At 40.3% G+C, this 23,114-nt stretch overlaps 3 protein-coding genes across 3 annotated transcripts; all 3 read left to right on the plus strand.

The window, feature by feature from the left end:
- Window positions 1-30: 30 nt before the first annotated feature.
- rskra (ribosomal protein S6 kinase related a) lies at window positions 31-9,036 on the plus strand. Its single transcript, XM_040131004.1, has 12 exons — window positions 31-88; window positions 2,353-2,613; window positions 2,739-2,822; window positions 2,916-2,984; window positions 5,139-5,208; window positions 5,745-5,852; window positions 5,990-6,030; window positions 6,126-6,153; window positions 6,584-6,673; window positions 7,107-7,195; window positions 7,304-7,414; window positions 7,512-9,036. Exons 1-12 carry the CDS (start codon window positions 59-61, stop codon window positions 7,782-7,784), a joined length of 1,254 nt encoding a protein of 417 aa, XP_039986938.1. The 5' UTR covers window positions 31-58; the 3' UTR covers window positions 7,785-9,036.
- Window positions 9,037-13,036: 4,000 nt separating this feature from the next.
- Window positions 13,037-15,072, plus strand: aldoca (aldolase C, fructose-bisphosphate, a). The gene is made up of 8 exons (XM_040130867.1): window positions 13,037-13,148; window positions 13,335-13,546; window positions 13,699-13,753; window positions 13,870-14,030; window positions 14,120-14,203; window positions 14,328-14,502; window positions 14,600-14,799; window positions 14,931-15,072. The coding sequence occupies exons 1-8, from the start codon at window positions 13,037-13,039 to the stop codon at window positions 15,018-15,020; spliced, it is 1,089 nt and encodes a 362-aa protein (XP_039986801.1). The 3' UTR covers window positions 15,021-15,072.
- A 3,278-nt stretch (window positions 15,073-18,350) lies between these two features.
- Window positions 18,351-21,910, plus strand: srsf1a (serine and arginine rich splicing factor 1a). Its single transcript, XM_040131724.1, has 4 exons — window positions 18,351-18,862; window positions 19,458-19,636; window positions 20,852-21,024; window positions 21,201-21,910. Exons 1-4 carry the CDS (start codon window positions 18,675-18,677, stop codon window positions 21,396-21,398), a joined length of 738 nt encoding a protein of 245 aa, XP_039987658.1. The 5' UTR covers window positions 18,351-18,674; the 3' UTR covers window positions 21,399-21,910.
- The last annotated feature ends 1,204 nt before the right edge of the window (window positions 21,911-23,114 follow it).

Raw genomic sequence — 23,114 nt, forward strand, 5'->3', positions numbered from 1 at the left:
TTTTACCAAGGTTTGTCTGAAACACTTTTGTTTTGTTTTTTTTGTCCCGGAGCATGTGATGGGCGGCGACACCAGTAAAAACCGCAAGGTGAGTGAGTCGGACTGGGTCAGGGCTGGAACTGTTTACATGTTGATACCATGGATGAACTGTGGACGTGAGCCGAAAGGTCAGATACCACATACAGGCAGGATGCCTGCAACAACCGGATGCGGCGGGTTTTGTTTTTGTTTTGTTTTTTCTACAGAGTTTTAAGTAAAATGAAAAACGCTCAAGCTACTTTCTTTGGATTTGGTAAAGTGTCCAGGATCGCTGGGTTAGTCCACGGGTCATTGCCGTGAGGGAAACATGTCCACTGAATCACAGCGAAGTCTTATTTATTTTTTATTTTAAACGAAGCTATTGATTAGTCAAGGGACCACCAGTGACCTTCCCTCCGACCCGCAGCCTGAGGGGTCAGTGGGAGCGTGTGCAGCTCCGGTCACTCGGTCCCTCTACTGCGTCAGAAAACGGGAAACGTTTGCGAGCTCCCGCACAATTTTTTTGTCAAGACGCGAAATATGAAGCTTCTGTATAGTTTGAGATTCCGATTTGCAAAGGCCCAGTGATCATGTGGCAACAGTGGCAATGTACCATACCACTTTGTGATAAGGCACCATTTTAAATAATATACGCTGTGATTAATGGTTAATAAATCACTTACTAATGCTTTACTGATAAGCTATCAGCCATTGTTAGGAACATCTTTTGGGTTGCCAGGTTGAGGAAAGTCGTCCTCTGGTACAACACTTTTTGTTTGTGCACTTGTTTTCTGGAAAAGTGCTGCAGGACACCTGGACCAAAAAATCCAATTTAAATAACGGCTCACTGGCATTTATACCTCCAGACTTGATGGATTGTTGCGGAGCCTTTTTTTTTTTTTTTACCAATGATTTTATTAAAAGTTGGCTCAAAATGTCACACTAACATTTATAAAGCTGATGACTTAGAAAGTGTGAGACCCGAAGTACTTATTAATGGTTTACCAACATTCATAACTGCATTCTTACTGAACAGAAACCCAGAGACGTGTTGTTACCAAAACTTTTTATGTAAACAGAGCACACTGCTGCAAGAGAGTCTGTATTCAAACAACAGAATGGGAACTTCCTCATTAAAAATTTTAAGGTAAACAGCTTTAACATTTACTGTATTGTCCTCTCTTCATTTGTTCTATTTTAATACAACAGCTATGTAAAAGTTAATAAGTGGTTATAAATTCTGAAGCTGTAAATGCTACTAAGGCATTTTTTAATGGATTTTGGTCCAGGTGTTCTGCAGCACTTTTACAGAAGTGTTCAAAGAGTCCATTGCTACAAAGACAAAAGTGTTGTTCTGGAGGAGGACTTTCCACAAACTGGCAATGCAAACCTTGCTCTTATTAATGACTTATATCATCAGAAGGGGCCTATAGGCAAATTAATAAATGACAGCTTATAAACCCTTTATAAATGGTGGCTTATCAGAAATTGGTACCCAGTGCATCTGTGAATGTATGCAGTATAGTGTAAGGAAAATATTTTTTGCAGACTTATTTGCCGATATTTCAACATCCTGCACTTTAATTTCAATTACATCTCTGAAAAAGTTGCAGACAAGTAGTTATAAATAATTGTTATAGTGTAAACGGATGATTAAAACTGATAATTGACAAGGCCACAAGGACATGCCTCATGAAATTGTCCTTATTATAAGCAGTGATGAAAGAAGTACACAGATCTTTTACATACATTAAATATAGGTAGTAGAGTAAAAATGTAAAAACACTCAATCACCAGTAAAATGTCTGCACTGAAAAGATTATTCAAGTGAAAGTATAAAAGTTTTATTAGCAAAATGTATTTTAAGAAAAAACACTTGAACATGAATGACCCTTTTCAATTGTTATATTATTATGTATTAAATTATATGAATTATATATTTACATGTAAGCAGTATTTTAATGTTGCTTATTTTAACAAGTGTATATCTTAAGGGTAGTTGAATCACCAATAATGCATCATATGCATTGTAATTACCCCATTGCTTAACTGTATGTTTATCTGTATGGTCTATGTTAAATATCATCATACGTTTTCTATGTAAAATCTTAATCTGCAAAGTAACTATAGGTGTCAAATGAATGTAGTACAATAAAATACAATACCTGCCTCTGAAATGTGGTGGAGTATCAGTATAAAGTCACAGTAAGTAAATAATATTACCTCAAAATTGCACTTAAGTACAGTACTTGAGTAAATGTACTAAGTTACATTCCATCCCTGATAATAAGCTCGTATTTTCTGTTATCCTTTTTCCCACTACTGTATATTCAGAGAAAGGGACCAGCTGCCCTGTGTCGGCTCAGTCATGGTTTCCTCTCAAACATGGGGGTGTCCATCGCTCACAGACTCGGACAGCCAGCTTTATTTTCTCGGCCCGCGGGACTGGACGACAGGCTGCCCGTCCCCAGACTCCCGCTGCCTCCAGAGGACAGCGCTGAGACGTCAGACGCTGGGAGGACTCCTCCAGCTTTCATCTCGGTCTTTCTGCCCGAGTTCCCGCACCGTAAATTCCCCGGACAGGACCGTTTCCAGGTACTCCGGACCACAGGCTAGGACTGTTCAACAGAGTTAATCTTTAGAGCAGATGTCGCACTTCAACAGGGGGAGAGAAGAAAAGCAGAGGAAACACTGAGATAACTGTTCTTCTGTGCTCACAGATCCTGGGCTTCATAGCTAAAGGGTCATATGGACCCATCGTGAAAATGAAAGACATTTCCAACGACAGGATCTATGCTGTTAAGGTTAGTTCAGCCATAGTAATCAGCACTATAACAGCATCACACTCTATATGAATGTAACATGTGTTTTGTGCAATCATTTTCAACGTTGTGTAGGTTCTGCCAAAGTCAGAGATCTTGAAGTATGGAGTGCTGGAGCAGTCAAAGGAGGAAGTCATCATTCAGGTACATCAGTGGAAAGAGGCACCATTAGGTAGAAGTACTGTTACTTTACTGTTTTAATACTTAAGTTACAGCTGCAACGATTAGTTGATCAAAAAGAGTTCATCTGCAACTATTTTGATAATCGATTTATCATTTTTCAAGCAAAAACACCAAATATTTGCCAGTTCCAGCTCCTCAAATATGAGGATTTGTTGCATATGCTTTTTATCGCATATAATAGTAAGTAAATATTTCTTTCTAGTTTTGGTCTGGTGGTCAGATAAAAGGAGCGAATCTAAAGACATTACTCTGGGCTCTGGGAAGTTCCGATGGGCTTTTTACGCTGCTCTTTTGTCACATCAAAGACAACGATGAATCGAGAAAATAATCAGCAGATTAATCTATGATGAAATTAATTGTCAGTTGCAGCCCTACTTTAATAGAAATGGTATACACAATCAAAGAAAAGAAAAAAAGTTAATTTTAAATAAAGTTACTCCAAGTAAAGGTTAGAAGGGATGTCACTGCTGAGAGTGATATTTTGTTTGCACGAAACGTTAACGCTACTGGAAGAGTTAAAAAGCCTGATTACTCTCCTCTTCTTTACTGAATGACCGTTTATTTTACCGTTGTGCGGTATGACAAACGTGGGGGCTCTCCACTGAACGCGACTCCAAGTACGCTCACTGAGCATTTTATTGGGAACACCTGCACATCTGTTTATCCATGCCATAATCACGTTTCCGCAGTGCACTGCATAAAACCATGGAAAACGCAGCACAGGAGCTTAAGCTTAAGCTCACATCAAACATCAGAATGGGGGGAAACGTGATCTCATTGACTTAGGCCGCGGCATGATTGTTGTGTATTTCTGAAACTACTGAATCTCCTGGGCTTTTCATGCACAACAATCACCAGAGTTTTTACTCAGAATGGTGGCAAAAAAAAAAAAAAAACCATCCAGTGAGCGGCAGTTCTACAGACAGTAACACCTTGTTGATGAAAGAGGTCAGAAAGGAAATGGCCAGGCTGTCTTGAGCCGACAGTAAGGCTATCGTGACTCAGGTAACCACGCTTAACAACTGTGGTGAGCACAAAATCCTCTCAGAATGAACAACAAGTCGAACCTTGAGGCGGAAGGGCTACAACAGCAAAAGACCACGTCTGGTTCCACTCCTGTCAGCAAAGAGAAGAAATCTGAGGCCGCAGTGGGAACGGGCTCACCTGGACAGCTGAAGACTGGAAAAATGTAGCCTGGTCTGATGAATCTGGATGTCTCCCGAGGCACGCAAATGGTGGATTCAGAATTTGGTATCTACAGCATGAATCCATGGACCCAGCCTGCCTTGTGTCAACAGTGCAGGCTGCTAGCGGTGTATAGGTTTGGGGAATGTTTTCTTGGCACACTTGGGCCCCTTAATACCGATCAATCATGGTTTGAATGCCACAGCCTATCTGCGTATTGTTGCTGAACATGAGCTTCCCTTTATGGCCACAATTTACCTCCTTTAATAGCTACTTCCAGCAGGATAATGCACCATGTCACGAAGCAAAAGTCGTCTCAAGCTGGTTTCATGAACGCGACGATGAGGTCAGTGAACTTCGGTTGACTCCCCATTCGCCAGATCAGTACCTCTGAGATGTGGTAAAACGGGAGATTTGCAGCACATATGTGCAGCTGACAAATCTGCAGAAATGATGTGATGCCATCATGTCAACATGGAGCAGAATCTCAAAGGAGCGTTTCCAGCATCTTGTGGACTCAACGCCACGAAGAACTGAAGCTGTTTTGAGAACAACGGGAGGAACTACCCATTATTAGTATGGTGTTCCTAATAAAGTCCATGGTGAGTGTATAGTAAAGCACACAAAGTGCAAAATTATGACTCAGTTGGTATACCCACTACATGTGTCTGAATAATTCAGTACTTTTAGGGCTACAATCAAATTTCCATCAGTGACCACAGTGAGATATATGACATAGTTTCTGTCCATGAATAAGTCCTCGCTCTTTTACATGGTACTATCTGGAATGTTGGAAGTTTCCTGTCCATCTTTCACCGTTGTATTCACTGTCACTGTGTGTGTGTGTGTGTGTGTGTGTGTGTGTGTGTGTGTGTGTGTGTGTGTGTGTGTGTGTGTGTGTGTGTGTGTGTGTTGACTGTTGCATTGCAGCGGCAGCTCAAACACCCATTTATCCACAATCTGCAGGACTGCTGGCAGACGCAGCGCAACCTCTTCATTAGTGAGTTCATAAATATGAACGATGGCACAGTTCGACCCTCCTCCCTCAATTTTTGTGTTCCTGAGAAGTTTTCCCCCTCCGGTCCCATAGTTGCATAAAGTGGACTGTTGTACAGCCATGCCCACTAAAGTTTGATCCCAAATCTCTGCACTGGATATTGAAGAGGGACACTGCCACCTAATGAGAGTGCTGGGTAAAGCTCACACTCCCGGCCCAGTGTGGCTGCAGCTGCTGCCATATATCTATCCATCATTATTTTTATTTTTATTTTTTTTGAGTTAAGTTTATTGAGGGATACGTGAGAAAGAGGTTTCCAAAGTGGTATTAGAAAACGTGATTCAGCAAGACAAAAGCATGTGTATTTTTGTCTTGACTCAACTTCCTTCCTTACTTCTTCCCTGCCCCAGCAACAGTGGGATGAGCAAATCTTTTTCTTTCTTTCGTCTTCTTTGTGGTTCCCTTATTTCTGATGTTTTATCTCAGACAGAGCTGACCCGCATTAACTCGGTAGCGTCTGTATGTCTCGTCCTCTGCAGCGTGCGACTACTGTGGCACTGGAGACTTGTACACTTACTGGTTGCTGAAGGGCCGGTTCGGGGAGGACGAGGTTCGGCTCTTTGCTGCAGAGCTGGGCAGTGCGCTGGGTTAGTGTGTAATCAGATGGTCACCATATAAAGTTCATCGTATTGACTTTTAGTATTGACTTGCTTCAGTATAGAAATGTTGCTGTGGTTGTAAGTTGTGAATTATACCATGTGTGTTTTCTGTTTGTTATTTTTAGGATTCCTACATGACTTGGGGATCATACATAGAGATATAAAGGTATAATTTTTATATGTGATGTATTTAGCCTGATAAAACATATTTACATCTTATATTTATGACTTTTTATGATTATAATTTCACTATATTTTCAGATGGAGAACATTCTCTTAAGTGATCAAGGTAATGCTTGTCTATATTTTTGACATGTGGCTTAACATTAAGAGAGTTTCCCTAGTCATTAGATGAGATCAAACTGTCAAACTTTATTAATCCTCAGCAGTTTGGTCTCACATGCACAATGACAAATAACAGAAGAGACGCAGGTCAGACAGGTTACAGCAGACAAATCAAAACTAACACACAAACTAACACATATTCCGGTAGGAATTCTGTAGCACACCAGCCACTAAGCAAAAAAAAAAATGGAAATACACTTGATTAATCAATAAATGAAATGCCAACCATAAGTGATGCGGCTAAAATCAGGGCTAAATTTAAGACTGCTTTGCAGAAACATTTGCTACATCATTCTATAAATATAAACCAAACAACATATTTATTGCAAAAAGTATGTAGAGGTCGTCTCAGCTCGTGTTTTGCCGTTATCCAGGTCACCTTCGATTGTCTGATTTTGGGCTCTCACGTCGCCTGAGACGGGGAGGACGAGCGTTCACAATATGTGGGACGATCCAATACATGGGTGAGATTTTTTTTTCATAACTGAAATATGTTCCTCGGGGGAATATTCTCACTTGAGGGAAATGATCTTTTGTGCCCATTTGAGCTCCAGTATTCGGTATATTGCTTCACTGTAGCAGTTTCGTTTTTTTTATCAGAGGATTGTATTGAGGCCCTGTCTTGGTTTGGAACTGCATCACCATTAGAGGACCCACCTGTGTTTTGCTCCCTCTGGATTGAGATGACCCAGTTATGAATGAGATGCACCTGTGATGTTCTTTTACATAAAACTGCTTTGGGCTGTCTGAGTGGGGCTTTCCCCCTAAACATCAATGTTGTTCTCTGCTCTCCAGTGTTGCAGCTATTGACACGTGTCCTTTTTATTTCCTGTGTTGTGAAGAGCCGTCATCTTGAGGTTTTTATCATCTTTTTTTCCTACTGTTTTGTCTGAACAGCTCCTGAGGTTTTGAGCGGGGGTCCGTACAACCATGCTGCCGACTGGTGGTCTCTTGGCATCATGTTGTTCTCCCTGGTGACAGGAGAGGTGAGGGCACCTAAAATCGATACTTGTCGGCTATAGATGTGGCACTGCCCCAGTCACTGGTCACTGTGGTTTGCGTAAAGCTGCGTGAGCATTTCTTTATGCACTTAGTTTCCAGTACCTGCAGAGCAAGACCACAGCACCATGTTGAAGAAGGTCAGAGAATTTCCCTATGTCCTACCCAACACCTTCAGCTCTGCTCTGATCTTACTGCTCACTGAGGTTTGTAAATGTCATTCACCTCTCTCTAATTTATAGACTTTGATCCGTCTGAATAAAACCTAACCGGTCATATCTGTTTTCCTCTTAACTGACGCAGCTTTTGTGCAAGAGTCCAGTGAACCGCCTCCGTAATCTGGAGTGTTTCAAGATGCAGGCCTTCTTTCGCGGCACTTCCTTCGACACTCACGTCCTCCAAAGGACGCCTGTTAAATTCATCCTTGAGCTCAGGACGCATCCTGATTGGGAAGCCAAAGCAATGAGAGGCCTTTCGTTGGACTGCTTTGAAAACTTTGACTGTGATAAAATCCTTCATTCTCCTACGACTCCCACTGAACTGTCCCCTGCTTTGGCCAACACGGACCTGAGCTGAGCTGCAGAGCAGGCTTGTAAAGCTTAAGGCTGGGTCTGTGTTTCTGTGCCTGAATACAGACGCTTTGACCACAAATTTGAACCTCTGCAGACGATGAATATTTCTCCCCAAAATCCTACTTTGTCCTCCTCACTGTCACTGTTTCAGGTTGATTTTCTTACTGGAGTTTCTCTGAACGTCGCTCTCTTACTGTCCTGCTGCCATTGTATGAGAATGTGAGTCGATAAAAATGAAGACGTACTTACCTGAGTCACCTTAAGTTGTTACTCTGTGGTCAGAGCAATGAGCCTAAGGAGCAGCAGCGAGTGGCGCAGAGAGAGTTGGTGTCCTTTTTCCCCCCTGGGTTTTGCTTCTCAGGCTACATACAGACTTTCTTAACTTATTACTGAAGCTTGTTGGGGCTGTATGCAGTCTATACCTGCAGACACTACTCAGGGTATTGGAGGTTGTGCAAACTACGTGGGTCGGGTCAAGAACATAAGTCAATCTGTATTTAAATGTACAGTTAATATTGTCCAAAAAAGTGTCTACAACTGATCATTAGTCAAAAATAATTTAGTAAAACACTGAAAATGATGTCAAAGGGGGGTTACAATATAAACGTTTACATAGCTTTTTTTTTTTTACACTACCATTATTGTGAAGAGCTCAGTAACCAATATTAGTATAAATTGTTATTTGCAAAAGTGATTTATTTGTTACATTTTTTTTTCTTCCATTGTGGCCCCCTGCACACTTCGGAAACCAAACCCACGCCCTCGTTTCTCTGATACCCGTTACCTCTAAGAATCTGTGCAGTGTTTTCATCTGTATATACAGTATTAACAGATCCGTTACCTGCTGTGCTCCTGCAGCCAAATGGGTTAAAATTTTTATTTTTGATAGTATATAATGAAGCAATGTTATAGGTTACCTTTAAATTATTATCATAATTTGTTTTGTTTTTTTTTCCCAGTATTGTAATTCTGTTAAAACCTAAAAAACACAGATTTTATCATTAGATTTTTAAATGAACCTTTGCTTTTATAAGCTCTTTGAAGCCGTTTCCTCTTCTTTTATTTTCTATTCTTGCCTTTACCTGTGTTAATTGTTTGAATATTACCACGGTCACCCAAAAGTGTTTCATTATCCACTCAAACAATACTGGGATATTTAAGGTTCAACTTCATTGAGTGTAGTCACTGAATCAGTATCCATGAGAGTGAGTGGTGTTTTATGTTAAAGGTTCAAAATAAACCTGACCTGTCTGTAATTTTCTGCGAAGACTATTTTCACAAACACAGCTGACTTGCTCACTTACTTCTCAGCAGAGTAAGCTTGGTTTTCCAACCTTATCACCAAAGATTTGTCTGTATTACAATGTGCTTTTTTTTATTCTATTTGTCATTACAAAAAAACAGATATCTCATCCATAGAATCACTTTAAAAGTAAGTACAATCTTTTGTTGTATGTATGATCTTTTCATTTAACTACCATAAAAATTAATCTTTCCATTCAGTCCAGGAATAGTAAAAGGCAAATATTGTTGTTTTTTTTGTTTTTTTGTACTCCAACATTCCTACAGTATTTCCTTAAACGTACTTTGTAAAGAAGTTAATAATGTCAGCAACAAGGTCCATTTATACTCATCTCTCTTACTGGGTTGGTGAGCGGTTTGGCCTCATTTATTCAGAGTATTATACCTGTTATACTGAAATAACATGAATATAGAGCATTAAAGTTCATTCTTGACCATGGAAACACTTATTTGACACTAAGGAAGATCTGGACTCAAGATGCACTTACTACCTTATCCAGAGCTTTCAGTTCTTCCTCTGCAGATGTGGTATATATACAGCGTATGACCACTATATTTATGTGACTACCTATTATCACATGACTGAAGGTCCACACTTACAGCAAGTCACGTGATGGCAACTGAGCCATTTCCCATGACGGGTGTGAAAACTCTTGGTCTTGGGAGGAAGACCATGAGATCTGGTTGACAGCTCAAAGAAAAAAGATAGTAAATGGATTTTAAGCCAAGAATTTTTTTTTTTTTTGCGAGACTACATAGATGCAACATATGTACGCAACAACACGTTTTGCAGTTGACGAAACAATCTCACCTCAAGTTCCCGGCCATAGCTTTTCTGGAGCTTTTAATCATATCACATGATCTTCCTCAAACAATGAAGTTGCCTAGTCGTGAAATTGCAGATGTTCAAATTCCCATTTTGTTTGGGGGCAATTTAAAGATTTCTCATCCATGTTGGCTCAAGAGTTTACACTGACAACTTTCATTCTAAACTTTAAATCCGTTGTGGACAAGAAATCCTTGAAGCGCTCAGAAAAAAATGGAAAGTCTGCAATTCTGAACATCTGCAATTTTCATTACAACTGGTGAGGAAGCGCGTGATACAGTCGAAAGCTCCAGAACAGCTACTGAGTGGAACTTCAGGTTAGATTGTTTAGTCACCTGTTCAAGGATGAGCTTTTCAATCTCAGTATCAGTAGCGAAACACATCAGGAGGTTGGATTGCATTGAAATGGACTGGATTTGAAACTTGCAATATTGCAGTTTTCCTGACAACTTGTCACTTTCTGCAGCTCTTACGGTCTTACAGTCCGTAAGAACACACATTAAGGTGTTCTCTGTCTTCGGGTTTAGAACTGCTCGAAAGGGCTTTTTGTCCCTGCAGATACCCAACTATCATGAACTGAACTTAGAGGGATCAACAACCTTCAAAGATCACATTTATATTGTTATATTGCTGTCATTTGTTCCACGGCACTTTAAATGGCTCTGTCAGATCAGGGGTAGCAGTGTGAAGTAGATTGGTCCTACTGTTGATTTAAATCAGTTATCATACGCATGTTGTACCTGGGTACATTATGGCCAACTTTCAGCCCTAGGTTGACCTATTTTGAGGAACACTCACGAACCCATCGAGGACAACCTTAATAGGACAGAAAATTGAGGACCAGATAAAGTATCATCATTAAATGTTTTTAATTAGGTACCAGAGTAAAAAAAAATCGAAAGTCCCGACGGAGGCAGCCACGTATAATTGCTGTACTTCTTGAAGTCACGTATCTATTTAAAACTGTTTCTCCTGATTGGGAGTGCACCAGCTCCTCCTCACGCTGCCTCCTGACATTGAATTCCCTCTCAGGCCCTTGTCTTAGACAGGTCCACCATGTCTGTGTTGTGGCTGTATAGTGGCAGGCAGTCCAGTGACCCACATCCAGTTTCAGAGGCACACTGACCCACAATAGTGAAGACGGGAGTCCCCTGAAATGCCGCTGAGCCGCTCCACTGAGTCAAACCAAATAGTAACATTAAATAACGGAAAACATAACAGAAAACGCGCAGTCTCCCGAATGTGGCTTGTACTGCAACGATGCAGATAAACACACAGTAATTCAACTTTGTCAGCATATCACGACTAAATTCGAAAGATTGCAATGATCCTGTTTAGCTCGCCGAAGAACCTTGTTTAATTTCTCTGTGTTAGTGTTTTAAAACGAATATCGACTAATACCTTATGTGAAATTAGTTCCTGTATTGTAAGCTCTCGGCCAGAAGCCAATGCAACATGTACATGATGCACACAGGGAAAAGAGTTGAAAATTCCTTCTTCAAAATGGAAATGTTTTAGCCGACCCCATTCTTAGTCCTGTTTTGGGCCATATTACCATGTTTATTTATATTGACTGGAACCTGGAAATCGTTTCTATTTCTCACACGTTCCTTCTTTCTCTTTACGTTTTAAAAGACCCCACAGAGAAGCCACCGAGTGCACGAATTGCTCTGAGACTCCAACACCCCTGTGAATTGGAGGGTGAAGACCAAATTATCAGGAGTCTTGAAACCTTCCTCAGGGCACAGTTTTACTAATTAAAATAAAAATAGCACGCCACAGGGTACGGATGAACGCTTAAATTAGTTTGGGGTAGGGGTAAAGGGTTCTGACAGAGTAAACCATTTATTATTTCACAATCAGCCTGAATATGGAGTTAAGCAGACACGGTTAAAAAGGTATGTATGTAGTTTAAATTTAAGTTTAAATTTAAATTTAAGGTGCAATATGGTTATCCAATCAAACTTATTTACAATTCCGCACCTTTAGAAGCACTAGATTGAGTCTGTCGTTCCAAAGTGACTGAAGGATTTGGAGAATTGCCGTATCAGGGTGAAAGAGAAGCCGCTGCACAACGGAAAATATGGCTACTTTCGAACAGAACAATGAATCATCGAGATTTTCTCCTTTATATGGGGCAAAGGTGGGCGTACAAGCCCCACCTAGGGGTGTTGGCTTGTGAGGTGTGACACACTTGAGCTGGATACAAACTAGAGCTGACTGGGAGGCTCTGTCAGTGTTCATCACATCAGTGGACGAGACACATTTGATTTCACTCTCTGTCCAGGTAAGATCTTTCACTGCTCATCTCTTTTTGTAGGCTCAACTCAGCTGTCTTTTTTTTTTTTTTTTTTTTTTTTTAAATTTAGGGTTATTTCGTTCGACTTTAGTTGGTAAATCTGTAAGTTAACTGTTAACTTGGGGCATCCATGAGCATATAACGTGGACTTCATGTTTAATCTAATTTAAGTTTGCAGCAAGGACGTCATTTTTGCTTTTACTTTACAGCAACTCTAAAACATCACTTCGTCTTTTACATCTTAAAAATGTTTCGTTAATTTTACATTTGTCTGAGATTTTTACTTTTCATGCCACTGTTGTATCTGCTTCCTACCCTCTCAGCCTCTTTCTTGTGCTGCTGTAACATGTGAATGCCACCTCTGGGGATCATAAAGGACTTAGCTTAATATTTTGGTGGTATTTGGTGGATTATGTTTGGTTCAGTTGCAGATCGACAATTATAGGAAGTTAAAGTAATCAATCTTTTACTTTCCGTTATCAAATACTCGTATGCTCAAAGATTTGTGGTTGGCTTGCATGCCAGAACTGCTGTATGGAGTTCCATGTTTTCAGCCCTTCATCCCTAGAAGTTGATACTTCAGCAGGTTCAGCACTCAGTAAAACCCAGCTGACGATATACTTAAAGGACCAGTTTGTTGCCACCGTCATAGTTAAACCTTAAAGTGGCTCTCCTTCATTTGAGTAAGAGAGTGAGAGAGATGGCATTTTCTACCCACACAAACTTCGTAGAGGGATAGCATCTGTCTCTTTTGGTTGTCAGTGTGTGATTAATGCAATCATAAGGTCACGTCTTCTACCAGAGGCTGAAGGAGAGTCAGTTACTCAGGATGACGCACCAGTTCCCCACCCTCTCCGAGGCGCAGAAGAGGGAGCTGCATGAGACTGCTCTACGCATAGTTTCTCCGGGGAAGGGCATCCTGGCTGCAGATGAGTCTGTGGGTCTGTAGCGCTCGGTTTCTCTCTTTTTCTTTCAACTGTGGAAAACATGTATGCCATTGATTCTGCACTCAAACGCTCACAGTCAGCAGTCACTTCTCCCACCGATAAAGACCATCCAGTCCAAGGAGTGCATAGTATGGGTATTAAGATCTCGTGTGCACCTCACATACAATATGTTAACTGCAGGCAGCATGGCAAAGCGGCTGGCCCAGGTCGGAGTGGAGAACACAGAGGAGAACCGCAGAAAGTACCGGCAGATTCTCTTCAGTGCAGACGATCGCATCAACAGCTGCATCGGAGGGGTCATCTTCTTCCACGAGACGCTGTACCAGCACTCTGATAACGGCATATCCTTTGTCAAAATGATCAGGGACAGGGGCATCCTGGTCGGCATCAAGGTGCGGCAGTTTAGTACCATGGGATATAAATGTGGTGCATTGTATTGTACCAACTTTTATGAAAACAGATTTATTTTTCTGAACTAATTATTAGTTGTTTCTGTACAGAAGATCTTAACATTATTGTCACTTCTCTGTCCCTTATTACTCAGGTTGACAAGGGTGTTGTCCCCCTGGCAGGAACCCTTGGAGAAACCACCACACAGGGTCAGACAAAAACAGCTTTGGTTTAGTTAACTGCTGATATTAACTATTTCACCCATAGAAGTTCCGATCTCTAGACAATTTATAGATTTTTTTTTTTTTTAAAACCGCTTCCATAGGTCTGGATGGACTGTCAGAGCGCTGTGCACAGTATAAAAAGGATGGAGCCGTCTTTGCAAAGTGGCGCTGTGTGCTCAAAATCAGTGACACCAATCCGTCTAAGCTGGCTATTACCGAAAATGCAAATGTTCTGGCGCGCTACTCTAGCATCTGCCAGCAGGTCAGGACTCAGTATTATATAGCTTGTCTATATATCTTTGTGATCATGTGGTTCTGTATTATTCTGATAATATCTCCTCTCTCGGTCAGCATGGTATTGTGCCCATCATAGAGCCTGAGATTTTGCCCGACGGAGATCATGACCTGAAGCGCTGCCAGTACGTCACTGAGAAGGTGTGTTTCCTTTTTTCTTACACACTGCATGGGTGTGCGACATTGTTACTACGAGGGTGAGAAAGGGGACGGGGAGGAAGGGAGAAGGAGTCTGCAGTCTGGTGAAGCAGTGTGTGGATTGCAGGTCCTGGCTGCAGTCTACAAAGCCATGTCGGACCACCATGTGTACCTGGAGGGCACTCTACTCAAACCCAACATGGTGACTCCTGGACACAGCTGTCCCACCAAATACAGCCCAGAGGAGGTTGCTATGGCAACTCTCACCACCTTGCGCCGCACTGTTCCCCCGGCGGTCACAGGTAAAAGCCAAAACACTGTCGTGCCCGGGGAGGGTTTTAGTCGAAATACATGAAATCTGCAGGAACAAAATGGGATTCTATTTTCTGTTCCCTGCAGGAGTGGCTTTTCTGTCAGGCGGTCAGAATGAAGAGGAGGCCTCTGTCCACCTCAATGCCATCAACAACTGCCCTCTGGCCAAACCCTGGATCCTGACGTTCTCCTTTGGCCGAGCCCTGCAGGCGTCTGCACTCAGAGCCTGGAGAGGACATAAAGAGAACGAGAAAGCTGCCACTGAGCAGTTCATCAAGAGAGCAGAGGTATTTTTATTTTCTCTTACTTACTGCAGTTAATCATGTGATGTGATCTTTTACCGCAAACCAGGTTTCTTTTTTTTTTTCCCCCCCATTTTCGTGTTGGTTTGCTCGTTTAATGTCTCCTCTGCCCACAGGTGAACGGTCTGGCAAGTCAGGGGAAGTACACTGCTGGCGATAACGGTGGGGCTGACAAGCGTATTTATGGATCCTGTCATGCATACTGAACAGTATGAGAAGCCACATTTCATTTAGCGCTGCGTTCTTCCATTACCATAACAAGACATATTAGAGAGGAATTGTAAGGCACATAGATAGTAGATACAATATTGCAGAACATTGACACTCGTGATGATGTTTTATGAGAACAAGTGACAGCTTGTTTTCTTGCCTTGACAAATGAGGACAATCAGAACATGGCCTTGGATATTTTTAATGCATGTATCGACTGAAAGATGTTTGCTTTACTTTTGTTGTGTGAGTGAGCAGTATGCTCTTAATTGCGACAATGCCATAACTACAGCTTTAAAATCCTGCCTCTACTACTTAGAATCAAAAATACTAACTTGCCATGTGCTGTAAGTAAATTACATTCTGGCTGCAGAACAACAATACTAGTTCGTATCAAAGCACAGTTAATTAAAAGAGTAATAAAGGCTGAATTTATGACGTAGAATCCCCCACATATTACATGGAAATATATTAAAGTTGTACAAAGCTTCTTTGTGTGGGTGTGAGCACGTGGATTTGTCTAGTTTGGTTTTACTATTCATTTAGCAGTGACCATGCACAATTAGAAATATTGCACCAGAATTAGCTTCAGGCTAATTCTCATCTGCAGTCCCTGGGCAGAAAGTACACATAGCACAACGATAAAATACAACTCAGTGTGATTGTTATGTGTGTTACCATTCTCAAGAGTAATCTCCGTGTCTTAAAGTCTAAATAAACATAGTTCAAATGTAAGAATTCAAACAATAAAACAGTGTTCAGGTAAAGTCTGGTCTGGATATTGTGTTTTGTCTTAATCAAAAGTTATATGATAGGTCTATAGGTTAAACCACCGTAATTTACATTATTTTTATGTACAAAAAAACATCCAAAATATGTGGTGGTTTCATGACCCACTGGCGACAAACAGTTTAACTTCATTTCTTTAGTCTTCGAACATGCTACAAAAGTGATCACATATTTTCAGAAATATCATTTCGGATTTTTATTCCACATATATGAGGCCGAGATGATCAGAATACGAGGATATTATACAATCAGTACCTAAGTGTATTTACTCAATTACTCAGTAGAGTTTTGTGGTACTTGAGTTTGTCCATTTTATGCTACTTTCTAGTACTACTCCACTACGTCTCAGAGGTATTCAAAGCTTCAGACACTTTGCAGATTTTTATTATTCATTTAAAATATAAATCCACAAATATTATATGTTATGATGTATTGTTATAGATTGAGCTAAAAAGCAGTATATAAAGTAGTTAAATTAGCTCCACCTTTACCGACTGCAACATTAAAGTTATATGGACATCAATCAATTATAATATAATTATAATACAGTATAATAGATTATATAAGATATCTTATTCAGAAATGGGCCATTCTCCAAAATTAGTACTTTTACTTTTGGTACTTTAAATATATTTTGATGATAATACTTTTGTACTTTTACTCAAGTAAAATTTTGAATGCAGGACTTTAACTTGTAACAACGTATTTCTACATTGTGGTATTTCCACTCTTACTTAAGTACAAGAGCAGTGCACTTCTTCCACCACTGAGTAAACATACCAATATATTTTTCATCGGTAGTCCCTGGACAGATAGTCACCCTAATAGAGGCAAAAGAAAGTGGGAAGTGAAAAAATTACGTGTTTTCATAAGAGCTTTAAGTTTTGATTTTTCTAAGTATCACGTGATAATGTAAGATATACACATCATTTATGTTGGTGTAACAAAGTAGGAAAAGTTATATCCCTTATTTATCTTGATTACAGGCAAATTATGTAGGTAGAAAATAGATGGGTTGCACCTAAAAAAATGTAAACCTGTGGTTTTGTAAAAATGTAGCCCACATGCAGTATTTGATTACATATTTTAACCTGGCACGTGAAACAGACTGTTTCAGCCTTCCCCTGTACTATCTATTGTCCTGTGAATAAATGTGATAATTCAGCAAGTTCTCAAAAGTGATATGAAAAAAAATCTGTTCAGCAGAACTCCATTTCTTTCTCCTCAAACATTCTGAATTTCCTTTTAATCCTACGCCAAACTTAAATACAGGTTAAAAACCGGGTCCTCTAGGTCACAAAAAAAGCAACCTAGAGGACCCAGTTGCATTGATAATAAGCTTCTTTGCAAAATTTTGAAATAGCGTAGCAGCCTAAACTATTCCACGGCGCCACACTCGTTTGTTTGTGACAGAGTCGGTTTATCCAAACTATTAGACTTCTCCTGCTGTGGAGTTGGAATGAAAAGTTATTGTAAAAATTTGGACCTCTTTATCATAATAGATGTCCCGAGTATCTAATTTATGACTTTTAGTTCCATTCCTAAAATGTTAGCAAATTGATTGTGGATCACTTTACTGAAAAAAAAAAAACAAAGGTCACAGGTCAAGTATGTATTATATTAGTATGATGACATCTACTCTACCTAAATGCAAAATTATAATATATATACACTATACACTGTATGCCTTAACATATATCAATCATCATCATCACACACACACAGTATTAATTGTAACAAAAATGCATGCCTATGCTATACTAACTAACTATTAATTATATATATAATATAATTATATATTCATTATACATTTTTGCACATGAGGCTTCTGAACCTATTGTGTTCTTGTTTATAATTCTCACAAATAGTTCAACTCGTATATATATATATATATATATATATATAGTATGTTGTTCATTATTGCTCGTTATATAGGCATCAATTTTTTCACCTACTTGTCTGTATATAATAGTTAATTGTTTTATGTTTACCTATCTTCAGTCAGCCTTGCTGGCCTTGATTTTAGCTGTATGTCTACATCTGTCTATCCTCAGAAAAATATTTATTTTTAAATGTGTATAAGTACATTGAGAGCAATCCCGATTCTGGTTGTGTGACTGAAAGGCAAAAATTGTCCCACAATACCTGAATTTGTGGTTGTTAAGATATAATGTGTATTGTTCCATGACTAAATTAATCACACAGTAATGCCATTATCGCATCCTCTGATGCGTGGAATAATAAACCAGGAAAGATTTCTGTGTAGTGTGTTAGATGACTGATAGACACAAAGCACCTTTTTCTTTTCTGACCATGAGGACTGAGGAAGTAAGTTGTTGGTTGCCTAGTTGTCTCTAACTTGAATGTTGGTACAAAATAGACGGGTTGCACTTAAAAATGTCGACATGGAGTTCTGAAAATGTAGCCCACATAACACAATATTTAATTACATTGTTTTTTATTTTTTTTTAACTTGTGTCGTGAAATCAACAAAGAAATTAGTGAGTGTTACTGCCGCACCTGGTCAACCGACGAACTATTTCGTATGGCGGATGTGTCCGCTGTGGGTGCAGTGTTTCCGGTATTCATGAATGCCTCGGTAAAGGAGCGCGGTTCCTGAAGAAAAATAGGAGTAGCGGGCTCCGCGTCTAGACTGTCGTCCGCGCAGAAAATAACGTGCAGATTCTCGCAGAAAACCACGCGCTTTTTTTTTTTTTTTTTTTTTGGGTTTTGTTTCTCATTTCTGTTCAACGACTTGCAACCGTTCGGAGCCTGATCTCAGTGTGGATCCGCCAGCCACCAAGAATCTTGCCTGTAGCAGTTAACCGTTAGCTTAAGTAGCGAGCCGTGCGTTACCAGCGATGTCGGGTGTTGTACGAGGCCCTGCCGGGAACAACGACTGCCGAATTTATGTGGGAAATCTCCCCCCTGATATTCGCACAAAAGATGTGGAGGACGTGTTCTACAAATACGGGACAATTCGAGATATCGACCTGAAGAACCGGAGAGGGGGCCCGCCTTTCGCCTTCATTGAATTCGAAGATCCGAGGTAAGGACCTAACTGACGGTTAGCTTGTTAGGCCGGAGGCAGCGCCATTGTGTGGCTAACCAACGCGTGTGCTAACACATTACTCACAGGCTCAGGCTATACCCTGGACCCGCTATACCTTGTTCTCGTAACGAAACGTGGTGTGGGCTTTTTCGGTTTCGATTTTGTGATTTACTTGTTCCTTGTGGAAATCTGTCTTAAACTCCTTTTTAAAACATAGCTTTTTGTGCCTCTGTTTTCATTGCTTTTTGATGCTTAACGTTCACACGAACAACCGCCGCGCTTTGTTTCTGTCTAGTAGTTAAGTTCCGTCAATGCTCACAACTTTACGCTTGATCGTGCAATATTTAGTCAGCGCCGGCGTGCTTCGTCTGCAACGATTGAGGACCAAATTGCAATGATATTCGCCCCATTTGAATAAAGTGTGCTAAATTACTTCAGTTACGTGCACCACTACAACGCGGATTAGGAAACCAGATAAAGCTAGCCGCTAACATGGCTGACGCCGTGTTTGCCCGCATTTTCTCTGCTTGTGTGTCTTGAACTTCGCAGCCCCCCGTCTGTTAATGTTAAAATTGTACTGTTTTATTAACAGGGACGCCGACGACGCCGTCTATGGACGTGATGGTTATGACTACGACGGCTACAGACTGCGTGTGGAGTTCCCTCGGAGCGGCAGGGGCTCCAGAGGCGGGTTTGGAGGGATCGGTGGAGCTCCCAGGGGAAGATACGGGCCTCCATCCAGACGCTCAGAGTACAGGGTCATTGTGTCGGGTAAGGGAAAAATATTCAGTCATTTATTTGGCTATCATACAGGAAGGTTATTATTAGTGTGGAAGGCTGTCCCTTGGACTGCTGGTATTGTTTTGCTTGTATGGTGAAGCTATCTCTCTAGAGTGTAACTTGTGGAGATTAGCTCTCTGTGCAACAAACTTTACTACATTTTGAGCTCCAGGTTCAGTGTGCTTTCCATTTAGGGCAATAAAAGGTTAAAATGGATCTAGATCAAACATGAATTAAGGATATTTTAACTTTTTTTTTTTTTTTTTGTCCATAACATTTACTTTGGGCAAATGCAAAGAGTCTAGTTAGAAGTGGGGAAATTCATTTAGAAAACAGCGTTTCCTCCTTAATTATATGATATATAATATATGATTATAATTAAGGAAGAAACGCTGTTCTTCCTTTAATTATATGCATGTATGCTTAAAATGTGGCTCGCTGGGACTTAAAGCAGGAAGGAATTGATGCCATGTAATACAGGTAGATATTACCAGTGGCAGAAAGTAAGAAAAAACAAGAAAATAACTTTTATTTGCCTGTAGAAGAAATGCAGTATATTGTTGCTGATATTAAAAAAAGAAATGTGACTTTACATCATTTGATAATCTGAATATTACACAAATTTATTATTTATTTGGAAGGGACGATGCTCATTGACCAACAGGGGAAAATTGTGAATGAGCTAGAGTAGATTGACTTGATTAGTTGTTTGTCTAAAACTGTCAAAATGGTCACAAAGACGACGCCTGTATCTTGTTTTGTGCAATCTTCAATTTACTATTAAAGAAGACTAAGGAAACCAGAAAATACACGCATTTGAGAAGCCAAAAACAGGGAATTTTGGCATTCATTCTTAAATGACTCAAAACGATTCATTGATTATCATGGTGGTTGACATTTTTCAATTGATCGGTTAATCAACTGATGATTGCAGCTCTATACAATAGTACAGTACACATTACTAATACATAATGCCACAGTATAACAGTTACAGTTCATAATAAATGTGTTAAGAGGAAATACACACAAGATCACTGGACAATATGAATATTGTTGACGGAAGCTGACCTCAGCAATAAGAGGAATTAACTAAATCTTACAGCTACCATTTAGAGAGCCAAATTATTCACGCAGCTCTAAGAAATGCTTGAGTTTTTGCACATACACTGTGTGTCAGCTAATTTTAATTTCCGTCTTGTTTTTCAGGGCTGCCTCAAAGCGGCAGCTGGCAGGACCTGAAGGACCACATGCGCGAGGCAGGCGACGTGTGCTACGCCGACGTTTTCAGAGATGGAACCGGGGTTGTAGAATTTGTGCGCAAAGAGGACATGACCTATGCCGTTCGAAAGCTGGACAACACCAAATTCCGCTCACACGAGGTATGTGTACTGATTTGATTAACTGTCATGGATAATGTTTCTTTGCTGTGTCGAGGTGAGTACTTTGAGGAAATGCCACGTTTTGAAGCACTCCTGGTCCTCATTTCCATCTAAGGTATTTACACCATAGGCAGGAATGTTGTCTTTTCAATGTCAAGTTCTCTTGTGTCCGCCAGGGAGAGACTGCTTACATTCGTGTGAAATTAGACGGTCCCCGCAGCCCAAGTTATGGAAGATCACGCTCCCGCAGCCGTGGCAGCCGGAGCAGGAGCCGCAGTCGCAGCGCCAGCCGAAGCCGCAGCAATTCCCGTGGCCGTGGCAGAGGATCGCCCCGCTACTCGCCTCGTCACAGCCGCTCTCGCTCCCGTTCCTAAACCTTTCTACCACCAATGTTTTGCCCTTTTGATGTATACCCCCCCCTGTTTTTACCTCTTATGAGTTTCTCCAGATGTCAGCTATTGATTTTTAATTTTTGCATTTCATGTCCCGATGTCCTTGTGGATGATCTTGGTATGTAGATGTACCCCACCGCCCCCCTTCACCCTTTCCCCACCCTTTCCAGCTGCTTCGTCCTCGTTTTCTCCCTCTCTCCTCTCTGTCCTCTAAATTTTTTCAACATTAGAAGTTGTGCTGTGTTGAACTTCAAAAATGTTGAGTTGTTATAAATTGCACTCAATGTTTTTGCAAGTATTGAAAATTGAGGGTTTTTTCTTTTTTTTTTTTTTTTTTTTTCTTTTTTTTTTCTTTTTTTTTTTTTTATAAAGCTTCTCTCATTGGATATGTGGGGTGGGCTGTTTGGACGGGGAGCCCAATGCTTAACTGTATTTTACCCTTGTGTCTTCCTTTAGACATCTGAAGAGAAGGATTAAAGTGATTTGGAATAAAACCATTGTGGAGCACATTTCATTTGTATGGTCAGGATAGGACATCTAATTGAGGAGCAATCAGGTCGAGGCAATGGTACGCTTCATATTCCATAAATTGAACATTTTGATCGGTTGCCATATCATGCATGTCATATTTAACAAAGCCATATGTGCTGTACTTTGTTATATATAAATGAAATTTTTAACATGCTACTCTGGCCTGTGACAGAATAAGCAGTCCTAGATCAAGTGTTGTGATGTAAGTGTAACATCTTTGCTGTCTAATGTAAAAATCTGAATCATTACTTCGTTGCAAAAGCGTCCACTTCTAACTTAAATGTCCTCAAATGTTTTACTTCAGGGAGTGATAGTTCTTGTGGCATCTTTTTTTCTTTTTTTTTAATTTTTTTTTCTTGATCTGACATGAGTGCTCAACATGGAAAAATTAGGCCCAAAAATCTTGACATTTTATTCTAACGGTCTGCCTCTGATTTTCTTCCTGGTATTTCAAGGTTTTGATTGGAGGAGTGGCTCAGTGGATCCCAATCCTTGGAGCTGGATGAGTGGATCGATTAGGGGAGGGATAGGCAAGGATGGATGCTCGGAACGGGATCAGTTTTCCAGGATTCAAATGAGTTGATTTTCAGAACTAAATAACGGGAGTCCCAGAGCAACTTTTTTTTTTTTTTTTTTTTTTCTATTAGGCCCTCCCCCTGCCTTACTTTTAAATTTTTCAGTGTTAATGGCTTTATTTTACAAGAAAACGAAACTGAGGACCAGGAAGTTGGATCAAAGGATGGAATCGTAGATGCCTGGTATGAAGGAATTAATTAAAAAAAATTGGGGTGGTTGGGAAGGGGTTTTATTTGGGATTAGTTTGTATGATTTATTTTGCTTAATCTTACTTTTTCTCTTAGCATTTTCAATAAAACACTTTCAAACAAGGACACTTTAGTTTGTTTTTATTTGAAACACAAACCCAAATATCAATTCTTGTGACTACTAGGCATGTATAAATCATTTATAAAGCCTTTTGCATAATAGAAGCCAAGCGCCTTGCTTCTAGCTGACATTAAAACCACAAAAAAAAAAAAAAAAATCATGTTGGTAAAGCTGCAACCAGCTGAGCAGTAGAGCAGCAAATTGGGCTGACATTTGTCTACCAAATCCCCCATGTAAAAGGACGGAAAACGTCCTCCAACACAATACTAGCGCGCACGTCCA

Source organism: Xiphias gladius, chromosome 7 (assembly GCF_016859285.1).
Source record: "Xiphias gladius isolate SHS-SW01 ecotype Sanya breed wild chromosome 7, ASM1685928v1, whole genome shotgun sequence".
Taxonomy (NCBI): domain Eukaryota; kingdom Metazoa; phylum Chordata; class Actinopteri; order Istiophoriformes; family Xiphiidae; genus Xiphias; species Xiphias gladius.